Below are 13,742 nucleotides of genomic sequence, written 5' to 3' on the forward strand. Positions count from 1 at the left end.
TCTAAGATGTGCAATTAACTAATTTATTGGTGTGGAATCCCAGTGGAAATCAGTTTCCTTTTAAGGGATCCACGTTTAATATCTAACATTGAATAATATAATACTGTTGACGTTTAACTAACATTGATATACAGATAGATTACGATTGTTTAAACTTTACGCTTATTGTATAAAAATTTCATTCAGTCTTTGTCTAAAGTAGTGCAGGTCACTGTTCATCGAGCTTATAATGGCACTGATATTATGATGGGGATAGAATACCGTTAAGATTCAAGTTGCCTAAATCATTTATGTATAAGAGAAATAATAAAGGTCCTATATTACTACCTTGTGGTACACCAATTTTCGTAGGAGCGAGGTTGCAACGTTCCCCATCAATGGATACAAATTGTTGCCTATTTGTCAAGTAACGCGAATATGTGATCCGTAGTGGCGCGGGCTCCAGTAAATCCCGCTTGGTACGGCCCTACGATTTCCTTAGCTATTGGTGATAGACGACGGTAAAGGATTTGGGAGAGTACCTTGTAGGCGGCGTTCAGCAATGTGATTGCGCGGTAATTGCAACAATCTAGCTTATCGCCCTTTTTGTAGACGGGACATACCACTCCATCCATCCATTCCTGCGGTAGAATCTCCTCCTCCCAAATCCTAGAAATCATCCAGTGCAGCGCTCTAGCCAGTGCCTCTCCTCCATGTTTGAGCAGCTCGCCTGGTAACTGGTTATTTCCCGCGACTGATTGATGACGTCGGAGAAGAATCGCCCGTCGATGAGAACATGGTCGATTTGATTTTCCGTATGTTGATCTGGTGATCTCCAGGTGGCTTTGTGGATATCTTTGCGGGGAAAGAAGGTGATTCGAGCTACCTTGCCTCGGGAGGAATACTTCCTTCTTGTCATCGGGTCTCGTCTCATGTGGGCAGTGCATGTTGATGATGCTGTAGTTCATTGCCGTTTCAACCTTCCGAGCGAACTATTTCCGTAAAAATCAAGAGAAAAAAAAATTAAATATTTTAAAAATATCGCGAGACCTGACTTCGCGATATAATACTATAAAAAGCATTGATAGAATACGGCCAGACAAGCTCAGGGTCCTGTTTACCAGCTCAAAACAGGCTAATGAGCTTATTCAAAAGGATCCTTTCACGCTGGAGTACCGCGTCTATGTACCAGCTCGCGAAGTAGAAATCGACGGTGTGGTCACCGATTTGAGTTTGACTTGCGAGGATATTCTTAAGTACGCGGTGGGTTGTTTTAAAGACCCCTCACTTAAGAATGTCAGGATACTGGATTGCAAGCGATTGCATTCAGTATCGATCGCCGGGGATGGAACAAAGCCCTATCCCCAATCAGACTCTTATCGTTTGACCTTCGCCGGTTCTGCTTTGACAAACTACATCCCTCTTGGACCGGGTTCGTTTGCCTGTTCGTTTATTTGTACCCCGGATAATGAATTGTACCAATTGCAAACAACTGGGGCATACAGCTACCCATTGCAGCAATAGGCCACGCTGTACCAACTGTGGGGAAGCTCATGCGGACGGCTCTTGCGGTAAGGATGCTGAAAAGTGTCTCTACTGTAACCTTCTTACAGTAGAGACACTTTTCAGCATCCTTACCGCAAGAGCCGTCCGCATGAGCTTCCCCACAGTTGGTACAACGTGACCCTCCGTCCGCATGACCTCTCTGACTGTCCCGCGTACAAACTGCGAGGAGATCGGATGAAGCGTTCCCTGAAGGAACACTCCAAGCGATTCCGACAACCCTTTGGAAGGTCCATCTTCGGCGGTCCCTCATAGCTATAGGAAAAGAGCAAACAAATCCTCTCATAAGCTCCCTAGTAAGGGTTCCAAGGTGTCTTCCGATGGATTTCGAAAAGTTACAGCTAACGGAAATCGTGACAAACCACCGAAGCAAAAAGCTCCTGGTCTCGGAAAACTCAATTCCGAGATGGAATTCCCACCACTTCCAGGGACTACAAAATCCCCAAGCGTCCCTGAAAATCCACCAGAGAACCAACTAGATGCTGGACTTATCAAGTTCTCTGATGTTGTGGACTGAATTTTTACAACTTTCAATATTTCAGACACTCTTAGAAGCATTTTAATTGCTTTCATGGCAACAGAAAAAACATATTTAAAGCAGTTGACTGCAAATTGGCCCCTTCTTTCAGCGATTGTATCTTTCGATGGCTAAATCATCCACCGAGGTCACGGATCTAATCACTGTTTTACGGTGGAATTGCAGAAGTATCATCCCAAAAATAGATTCATTTAAATTTCTAGTAAAAAATTTGAAATGTGACGCATTTGCATTGTGCAAAACTTGGCTAACTTCTGAAATACCCTTAAACTTCCACGTTTTCAACATTATTCGCCTGGATCGAGATGATCCCTACGGAGGAGTACTCGATACCAGGTATTGAAGTTGTCGCATGTCATGTTACATTCAAAGGTAAGGACCTTTGTATTGCTTCCATCTACATTCCTCCTAGAGCCTTGGTTAGGCATCGGCGGCTCAGTGATATCATAGAGCTCATTCCCGCACCGACGTTGGTTTTAGGCGACTTTAACACACACGGTACGGGATGGAGCTGTCTTCACGACGATAACAGATCAGCTATGATCCATGATATTTGCGACAACTTCAATATGACAATCTTGAATACGGGAGAAATGACACGGATTCCTGCACTACCAGCAAGATCAAGTGCGCTGGATTTATCCCTTTGCTCGACATCGCTACGGTTGGATTGCACGTGGGAGGTAATTCCTGATCCCCACGGTAGCGATCATCTACCGATCGTAATATCAATCACCAACGGCTCAAAACCATCGAAGACAATCAATGTTTCGTATGACCTCACACGAAATATTGATTGGAAATGCTACACAAATTCGATATCTGAGAAACTAGAAGCAACACAAGAACTTCCTCCGGAGGAAGAGTACACGTTTTTGGCTGGCTTGATTCTCGAGACCGCGACTCAAGCTCAGACGAAACGTGTACCCGGCGCGAAAACTAACATCCGTCCTCCCAACCCGTGGTGGGACAAAGAGTGCACAAATTTAAACGCGGAGAGAGCCTCCGTGTATAAAATATTCAGAAAAAATGGAACACCTGATAATTACCGGAATTACGCAGCGTTTGACGTTAAAATTAAGATGCTGTAATTGAAGAAACGGCCCTTGATCTTCAATACGCAAATTCCATGACTGATTGGCTGCCACCCAATCACGCGCTGGCGCATCTTGCGTTGGTTGTGCCACAGCTCTGGTAGAAGGTAACCGCTCGATGCCCACTTTTCCAAACCTTCTGTCCCGTCCAACAAAGTTCCTGCAGTGCTACGACATCGAAGCCGCGGATTTGGAGCTCATCTGTAAAGAGAAGGCAAGCCCCCCCCTTCCCTGTCAGCATACGACCATGGTCCCACCGGGGTTGGTTACCCGATCTTTCCTATGGTTACTCGTACCATAGGAAAGATCGGGTAACCAACCCCGATCGACTTAGGAATAAGAGTTACTGGATAAGAGGCTAAGAACCACATTGGGGCCTGAATTGCGCATTGTCCAGTCGCTTACCAACCGGGCCCTAGGCTTAACAAATGTGATTACTAAAGTTTGTTCGAATGATGCTTTAATTATGCAAAATTTGTTTAAGTCATATTATTTTCAAATTTCTGAATTCACCTCTTGGATCTCAATGAGCACTTCACCACTGGTAAGAATACGCCTTCGATGTAGGCAACAAGCCGACGCTTGAACACAACGTTTGGTTCAATGCGTATTAAAAATTTATCTTTCCGACGCCACCGCAAAAAAAAACTATTCACTTATTATGAACTTTTGCCGGAATATATTATTCTTTTGAAAAGCGCATACTACTTCTACCATCTTTAAAGTCGATACCACACTTCCAAAATTCTAAATAACAATGAAACCGATTTTAATAATTAATTTATGATGGGCTGATCGTAATTAAAAATTTATGTCTCTTCATGCCACAGACAAACCTACATCGACTTAATTGAAATATCACATTTATCATAATCTTAATCACATCACATAATAACTTAACAAGCTGATCTTAAATCAACTAATATATTTGAGTGAAAACGACGATTGACCTTGTTGAGTCGAATCAAAATGCAGTATTGATTCTTTATAAAACTGACCAAATTTTTCTAATAGCAATATTGTGGGGACAAATAGATTCGATTTTTTTCAACCATGAAAAAAGACAAATTTAACACTGTGCAAGCGACATATTTTAGCATTAGTAATTTATGTGCTTTATTGCGGGCTTTCCGAATCGACTTATTGATCACTTTCAAAATCAGCTATAATCACTTTAACGTCCCGATTTATCTGTGACCAGGCGTCAACAATCATAATTCCCACAAATGATGCTCCTTTCGACACCCACCAATTTTTGTTAGCTTGAAGCAGATACAGCAAAACACTTGAATTTGGAGAACCGGGAAATTGATCGTTTGTTTTGAGAATGACCCGAACGGATTTTCACAGCTTTCCCAGCCGCATTCCGCAAAATGTTCTCTGCATGTGTTTGTTAGCGAAGTCAACTCTCGTCGCAATGTTAGCGAAATCGGATTACATTATAGAACGAGACACTTCGGAGGGGACAAAGATTTTCTGCCCGCTGCTTTTCGGCTACAGGTTCGTTTTCGCTTTTCCGTGACTCATGCCGATATTTATGAAGTGAATGAGTATTCTATTTGTTATGTCTCCGAGACAAGCACTGGTGGGTTATTCATTTCAGATTCAGTAACTGATTCATCGCATGCTGTGTGACGGCTTATAAACAGAAAAAGACTAATGTATACATTATAGTTTCCCTAAGAGGAGCTTACTAGCCCTTCAGTAATGACAGCCTGCTGAAATTTGTGGTTCCGGTTGCGGACAAAACATGATGATACATTCAAGAACAACTGAATTCAAAAATGGGATAAATGAGGAACTTGTTTCGGTAAACCCGTTTAAGTATTTTGAAATGCAAATGCATCTTTTTTGCTAGAACCAGACAAAAATACTACAAAAAAAGAGCATGGTAATTTTGGGATACTCTGGAAAGGGTGGAGTTATTCCACTGAGTTTTGGTGTACAATAATAATCATATTATTTCGAAATTTATAATATTAAAAGAGAGTTTGAAAGAGAAATACTAGAGGACGGGAATAGCGTGATGGGTTTTATTGAATGTCATTCTTGCTGCCTACCAGGGTTCGATTTCCAATGCCGCACAATGGACAGAGCCGTCGAGAGGGGATGGGAAAAGGGAGGAATCCCCCCGAGTCCGGACCTTCTCAGGGGGCCCGGAAATTCGAAGATTCAAAATTTTTTTTTTTTCATTTCTCAATACAATTCAAAATACCAAAAATCAAAACAAATTTGGATGTAATAATGTATTTTAAAATCTTTTGATTCGATGATATTGCCAAACTACAATGAGTTTTAATTCTCATGTTTAGGGGCCCATAATATTGCAGTTCTCAAGGGCCCGAAATTTCTCCAGGCAGCCCTGAAATTGGGTCAAACGTTTTTCTCACTCGAACCGACGAATGATCTTAAAGTCAAAACCTCTATAATCGAAACACAAAAAAACAACACTATGAATTTAACTTTCCGTGTATAGTTTATAAGATTATGAATATAGTGATCTTATGTTAAAATGAAATCAAGCTGAATGAAGACTGAACTCCGGTAAAAACATCAGTTTCTAGTTCTTGGATAGTGATATTTACCAACACAAAAAGTGAATTCTTGAAAATCGGTTCTCGAAGGCAGTAGCTATAATGGGATCATAACTTTTTTACATGGTCATTTCTGTTAAATGTTGAAACTATTTCGAACTCAGAAAATGTTGAACAATTTGAAATTTTTGACAATGTGAAAACGTACATTGTATGCGTTGTTAAAACATACCAGCAAACGCTGAAATGGGAAGTGTTACCTCACCCACCGTACCGCTCAGATGAATCACTTTCAGATTTTCATCAGTTTTTTCTCGCTGAACTACGGTTCATTTCATACAGAATATAGTAAAATTAAACCATTTCTTGAGCTACTTGGAAAAAGTCGTATTACCACGTATTGGATTAGGGGCTGTCCATAAAAGACGTCACGCTTTTTTTGACGATTTTTGACTCCCCATCCCCCCTTTGTCACAAATTGTCACAGAATCAAAGACCCCCCACTTCCCCTATGTCACATGTCACGAATTCAAATTAAAAAAAATTCTTCTCAATACATTCTCAATATGTATGACAAACCATACAAATATGAGGGAAACATCGATTTATTACATGCTGTCATTAGAATAAAAAATATCCCTAAAACTACAAAATCATCGGAATTATTTTATTAATATCAATTATATAAATTAGCAAAAGTATTTGGTTGATATTGATGAAACGATTAAATCATCTGTTTTATTCCTCCTAGGGGTACACAGATATATTATTGTTTTAGGTAAAGAACAGGCCCGTGCGCAGGGGGGGGGGGGTTTGGGGGTTTAAACACCCCCCCCCCCATGAAGAATTTTTTTTAAATTAAGTTTCATGAACAATGGAGTACTTATTATATTAAAGTGCAAATAACTTTACAATTCATATTTTTTATCAATTTTTGATCAATTTATAAACTGCCATAATTTGAAACCCCCCCCCCCCCTCCCCCGCTTCAATGATTTCTGCGCACGAGCCTGTCAGAATTCGTTTTACATTGTCAATATAGTGGATGAGGCGCCTTTTTGCCTTTTGGACACCCCCCTCTCCCCTTGAAACCCACCCCATGGATGATTCCTGCGCACGGGCCTGGTAAAGAATAATATTTCCTTAGTGTAGCATACAGGGCTGAGATAATAAAGACCAAAACCTCATCAAAACGAGATCACTGCCGGAGAATCTTTTCATGATCAGTTGATCAGTGAATTCACACAATGGGTAGTGATTTTGAGCTAAAATGATTCTTGATTTCAATCAATTGGATGATTCGATAAGTAAGTTCAATCATTGGATGATTCGATAAGCTTTGATGTTGGTGGAGGAAAATCACATATGATCATGATAAGACAACAGTGACTATTATATAGCGTTATTAGAACGTTTGAAGGACGAAATTTCAAAAAACGGCCTCATTTGAAGAAGAAAAAAGTTTTGTTTCATCAAGACAATGCACCGTGTCACAAGTCGATGAAAACCATGCTGAAATTTAACGAATTGGGCTTCGAATTGCTCCCTCATCCACCGTATTCTCCAGATTTGGCCCCCAGTGACTTTTTCCTGTTCTCAGACCTTAAGAGAATGCTCGCTGGTAAAAAATTTAGAAGCAATGAAGAGGTAATCGCTGAAATTGAGGCCTATTTTGAGGCAAAGGACAAATCGTATTACAAAAATGGTATCGAAAAGTTGGAAGATCGCTATAATCGCTGTATCGCCTCTGATGGCAATTATGTTGAATAATAAAAACGAATTTTGGCAAAAAAACGTGTGTTTCTATTAAACGATACGAACTTTTCAGCTGTTATGATATACTATTATCAATGCTAGAAAATCAAATTACTGAAAAAAATTGTCAGTGCATAACTTAAGTTAAACCTTTTGAAGGCATCTTTTTCTTTTTTACTCATATTAGGCAAAATTGATTAGTTTCGCTAATATACTTGCTCCTCAGTGCACTTTTGCTGATCACAACAGAAATGATTTCCTGCATCATTCATTTCCGAATTTACAAGAAAAAGCTTTTACATCAACAAATACACGTTTTCCTATAGAATGTAAACGTTTATTGTGTAGATTTTTTCAGGAAATAGGGCAAAGCAGTAATATAATTAGGTATTTAAAAAATGCGCTCATTGAAAATATTGGACGTCACATTCCAAAAACCTTCCCCCTTCCTCCTGTTGCAAAACGTCACGTTTTATGAAACACCCTCTCCCCTATGCGGCGGGACGTCTTTTATGGACAGCCCCTCACTATAAATGTGATAAAACACGACTTCTATATCAGTCCAATTATGCAAAACTCACATCCATATCAATCTTTTCAATGATAAACAACAAGTCATATGAAATTGTGTGTCGGTCGGTAGTGTCGATAGCGACTCTCAACTGGCTAAGAATAACACTACGGTCTACCTGTCCCTTTGGTATAAGTCCAACAAACAGCTGTGTGTCATCCGACGGTACTATTTCAACCAAGAATTGATCCACTGGTTTCCAGTTCTATGTCGTAAAAGCCCACTAAAACGGGAACTCGCAAGTCAGGGTATGTTTCCGTGTCGATGACTGACTGACAACTGCAGTAGTCTAAAAAATGCAGTTGTGAACAACACATTTGTGGGCTTTACCTTTGCGAAGCTCAAAATTTCTTGTCATAGTTAGACTGACTAATTGAAGGCATATACAGAAAATATGTTCATTTTTCGTTATATATGCCGTATAACCGGTCTTCGCCGAGCGATGACTTCATATTTTTCATATTATATAAATTCAAGTGGAGCAGAAAAGGCGTCTAATCGCAAATATACTTTGAGAGCAGTCCAATCAAAAACCAAATTTACGTTTTACTACTTCTTTTGAAGGGACCGGTAGGGTCTAACTCTTTTGAAGAATCATTTTTTTCTTTGTATACTCTTATAGTAAAATATTTCAAGAATATTCTATGAAATTTTCAAGCCTATCGGAGCAAAACTCGGAGCAAAGTTATGGGCCCTTACCTTTGCTTATCTCATACTGCGAAGAAGCAAGAGCTCGGTGCAGAGGCCCAAGAGTTCTGCTTCGATTGACTAGACAAAACATTCTTGAAATATTTTATTATGACAAAATACAAAGAAAAAATATAATTTTTCGAAAGTGCTAGATTCTACACGCACCACTGAAAAATAAATTATTTCCGTCAATCTTATAGACAAACTTTAAACGCGTTTTGAAAGTCCGTGTCCATCGTCATTCGAAAACTACTTCACCAATTTTTTTCAAGATGTTGCACACACTTTCTACATGTAGAATTTCAGACCCCAACGTTTTCGTTTTTTTTTTGTTGCTTTGGGGAGGTTTTACAGCTACAAAATGGTGGATTTTTTCGTGAAAATCGCATTTTTGACTTTAAACAACCACTAAAAATTTAAAAAAAATAACTAAAACGTTGGGGTCTAGAAAAACAACTATTATAACTACACTCAGAAAAATCCTCACTTCAATGCTACGCGAAAACGTATGTGTTTTTAATCAATAGAGCTTTTCTTGTAATACTTATGAGAAGTATAGATAGCACAGAATAAACTCATGAACTTTCAGTCCACATTTGTATCACGTAAAATCTACGTGACTTTTTTCGTAGATTCTATGGAATAATTTGGAATGTTTACGAAATTTATTTAAATTGTACTGTAAAATTAATTTCATCTGAACTTACTTTTTACTAGAATTTTACTTAATAGTCACATTATTTATATGTAATTGTATTATTTGTAAGTTCTATATTGAATCCTAATAATGTATATTGGTACTAGAAAATAATAAATTACATAATCTATTGGACATAACATTGCGATAAATTTTACTTTTAAATGACATAAAATTTCCTTTCTGTTGAATCACTGGTTAAAAATATTAGAAATACAGAACGAATTGTTCTACATGAGTGATCTGATCCTTTCTCTAGAGCATTGTTCCCTTTAAGAAATGCATTCAGCTGGAACTAATAATTCACGATGTGATTTCATTAATCCACTTTTAGAAGATTGATGTGCTGTAACACAATCTAGAGGTTTTGCCTTTTGAACTCCACTGTAGAAAAAAAAAACAAAATTTAGTTGTGTTTCAGTTTCGTATTTTTGGTGCACATAATTTGCGTAATACCAATTAGTCATGCAAATAAGTTGTTGAGGGTTGGTTTCCTAGAGCCATTTAGTAAACTCAATTAACGGTACATTTTCTTATAAATTATATTTCTGCTTTTTACTAATATTTATTAGATCTGAAAGTATTATAAAAATTTGCTATATTTCATAACTGTCGATAAAATTAATGATCAATTATTTACCCTAAAATCACTGTAATGAATACCGTAGAAGTGTCAAAAAGGATTTGGCATATGTTGTTTGATCGAGGTTTTTCAACAGACGCCATATTGCGACCCCAAAATGAATTGACAAAATGAATTCAAGTAAGTACGTGACACATAAAATATATGTGGCAACAGCAATAGTTCCGACATATGGTTCATTTTATATTCAATCATGATCCGATGATTGTTAATAAGATCACGTAAACTCCGATGACAAAGTCATTTTTGAAATCTACGTGTATTTTCACATAGGGTTAACGTGTGGATTTTTTTGAGTGTATGCTGCTTGGATTTGATGACTTCTGATTAGCATTCATTTATGTTTTTATAGCGATTCGAATATTGCATGGCTTATGGAAAATTTAATTTTGATCACGATATTTTCAAAGATATGTTTTTTGACGAAAAATTTACGGTAAAGATTAGAAATAACCGATTTTTTGTTACATGATTTTTGTTTTACAATAATTACGCGATTGTTTTACCAGGCGATCAAATTTTTCTACAGAATTCTGTAAATACGAATATAATTATGCGGTAACAATTAATTTTTTCTCATCAACAAACCAGAAGCGTGGAAAAATATAATATTTGTTTTTCTATTTGGGATCTATATTAGGCAACGACTGGTTCTAATTTCCTTCATTCGATTCTGTGAAAAAAAGTAATTTAAATATATCCAAAATCAAAAAGCAAAAAAGTAAAATTAGAAAATATTTTTATACAGTCCGGAAACACTTTTAAATTGATAGTTTTAATTGAATCAGCAAAAATATCTAGACATTCATTAGACGACACTACTCAATTTACTGAAGTGTTCAGGGTCTAAACGATGAAAAAAATCATCATTTTTGAATTTTTTTTACAGAATTGTCGTTCAACAAAATAAATTTAAATGTTTTGCATGATAAAAAGCATCATTCGAGCAACATTTTGTATTTTTTTTCGTGGAAAAATATAGAGAAAAATGTCGGGGAAGAGGTATTTTTGAGGACGCTTCTTAAAATCATGCTTTGCGGTGTCCAATGTTTCTCAGTGCAGACTAATTAGAAGTGAACAAATGAACGCAGCATAGTTAGAGAAGAAGTTTTTCTAGACCCCAACGTTTCTGTTTAATTTTGTTTTTAATTTTTTGAATTTTTGGTGGTTGTTCAAAGAAAAAAGTTGTTCAGTGCTACAAATGGCGGATTTTTTCGTGAAGTGAAGTTCACGAAAAAATCCGCCATTTTGTAGCTGTAAAACCTCCCCCAAAACAACAAACAACAAAAAGAAAAATGGAGGGGTCTAGTTTTTTATATGTAGAAATCGTGTGCAAGATTTGAAAAAAAAATTGGTAGTTTTTGAATGACGATGGATACGGACTTTCAAAACCTGAATTCGAGAAAAACGCGTTTAAAATTTTTTGTCTATAAATTCAATGGAAACAATTAATTACTCCAGGAAGCCCGTAGAGTCTAACATTTTCAAAGAATCATATTTTTTCTTTTATAATTTATTATAATGAAACATTTTAAGAATGTTTTGTCAAGTTTTGAAATCCATCTTGGGTCTGTGCGCCAAACTCTTGCTTCTTCGTAGAATAAGATAGCCATAGATAAAGGTCCATAACTTCCAGAGTTTTGTTTCAATAGGCTTGCAAATTTCGCAAAAAATTCTTGAAATGTTTTACTATAAGAAAATATTATGAAAATAATAAATGGTTTTTCAAAAGTGTTAGACCCTACCCGCCCCTTAAAGCAATGCGCATCTCCCACGCATCGTTAAAGTTTTAGTGATAAGATACATAGTTAGTTGCATAAACTCCAAACAAAAGGGGTGTACGCAGAGGTGTAATTAATACTCAGTTATGTCCCCAGCATCAGCAATCTTATACCGTCGCATAAGCGGCGAAACAAAATACGTAAAAAAAAATTCTTAGCTGGCCTGGGTGAGAGATACCGCCATGGTGGTAACTAGAGATGGGCAAAACAAACAGGTCCACGATTTTGAACTGTAGAACTACCGTTCTCAAAAAACGAACTAGCCAAGCCCATCTCTAGTGGTAACACTATTCAGACTCTACGTACAAGTTCGGAGGGGACATTATAAGCGGTACTGTAAACTTAACACAATGTCGTCGTCGCCAAAGGTAAATATTTTCAGTTATAATGTGACAAAATGGAAAATTACACCTAATGCGATAAAAACCGTTTTAATAATCTTTCCTCATAAGCCCAGAGTTTTTTTTTTCCTTAAGCTTCGCAATAATATTATCAAATTGAATGGTTCGGGATTGACATGGTCTGATCAAGCAAAAAATTTAGGTTGACAATGACAAAAAAACTAACATTCAAGGATCACATAGAAAGAATCCAGACGAATTGTAATAAAGAAATTCTAATCCTTGTTTTTGGAACAAATTATTAATTTATAAATGAATATTCTGACCTACAGTGCTTCATGCAGTACCGTTTTGGTCAAGTTGTTGTTCCACCAGAAAGAAAGCGCTTCAAAGGATTCAGATTAAAATTCGGTAATTAATCTTGATCCGTCCTGTCTGGCTTGGGGGCTGTCCATAAAAGACGTCACGCTTTTCTTGACGATTTTTGACTCCCCATCCCCCCTTTGTCACAAATTGTCACAGAAGCAAAGACCCCCCATCCCACGTGTCACGTGTCACGAATTCAAAATAAATAAAATTCATCTCAATAAATTCTCAATATGTTTGACAAACCATACAAATATGAAGGAAAAATCGATTTATTACATGCTGTCATTAGATTAAAAAATATCCATAAATCTACAAAATCATCGGATCATTGTTTTATTAATATCAATTATATAAATTAACAAAAATATTTGGTTGGATTTGATGAAACATTTAAATCATCTGTTTCATTCCTCCTAGGGCTACACAGATATATTATTGTTTTAGGTAAAGAATAATATTTCCTCAGTGTAGCTTACAGGGCTGAGAAAATAAAGACCAAAACCTCATCAAAACGAGATCACTGCCGGAGAATCTTTTCATTATTAGTTGATCAGTGAAAGTTCAATCATTGGATGATTCGATAAGCTTTTATGTTGGTGGAGTAAAATCACATATGATCAAGATAAGACATGACATGTTCTACGTCTGAAATCGTTGATCTCCCGCCCTTTTTCAAATTAAGTATAATTGAATAAACTGCATCAGAATCAGATAAGAGAAATTCTTATGATATACTATTATCATTGCTAGAAAATCAAATTACTGAAAAAATTGTCAGTGCACATCTTAAGTTAAACTGTTTGAAGGCATCTTTTTCTTTTTTACTCATATTAGGCAAAATTTATTAATTTCGCTAATTTACTCGCTCCTCCGTGCCCTCTTGCTGATCACAACAGAAATGATTTCCTGCATCATTCATTTCCGAATTTACAAGAAAAAGCTTTTACATCAACAAATACACGTTTTCCTATAGAATGTAAACGTTTATTGTGGCGATTTTTTCAGGAAATAGGGCAAAGCAGTAATATAATTAGGTATTTCAAAAATGCGCTCATTGAAAATATTGGACGTCACATTCCAAAAACCTCCCCCCCTCCCCCCTGTCACAAAAGGTCACGTTTTATGAAACACCCCCCTCCCCCTTGCGGCGTGACGTCTTTTATGGACAGCCCCTTGGTACGAATAAC

At 37.2% G+C, this 13,742-nt stretch overlaps 1 protein-coding gene across 1 annotated transcript; it reads right to left on the reverse strand.

The window, feature by feature from the left end:
• Positions 1-193: 193 nt before the first annotated feature.
• On the reverse strand, positions 194-3,332 carry LOC131437483 (uncharacterized). The gene is made up of 2 exons (XM_058606861.1): positions 3,130-3,332; positions 194-971 (listed from the first exon to the last, which is right to left on the reverse strand). Exon 2 carries the CDS (start codon positions 945-947, stop codon positions 396-398), a length of 552 nt encoding a protein of 183 aa, XP_058462844.1. The 5' UTR covers positions 948-971; positions 3,130-3,332; the 3' UTR covers positions 194-395.
• Between the last annotated feature and the right edge of the window lie 10,410 nt (positions 3,333-13,742).

Source organism: Malaya genurostris, chromosome 3 (genome assembly GCF_030247185.1).
Source record: "Malaya genurostris strain Urasoe2022 chromosome 3, Malgen_1.1, whole genome shotgun sequence".
NCBI lineage: Eukaryota > Metazoa > Arthropoda > Insecta > Diptera > Culicidae > Malaya > Malaya genurostris.

Coding starts and splice junctions, on each gene's coding strand:
- LOC131437483 (XM_058606861.1), bottom strand. CDS start 947: ATGAACTACAGCATCATCAACATGCACTGCCCACATGAGACGAGACCC.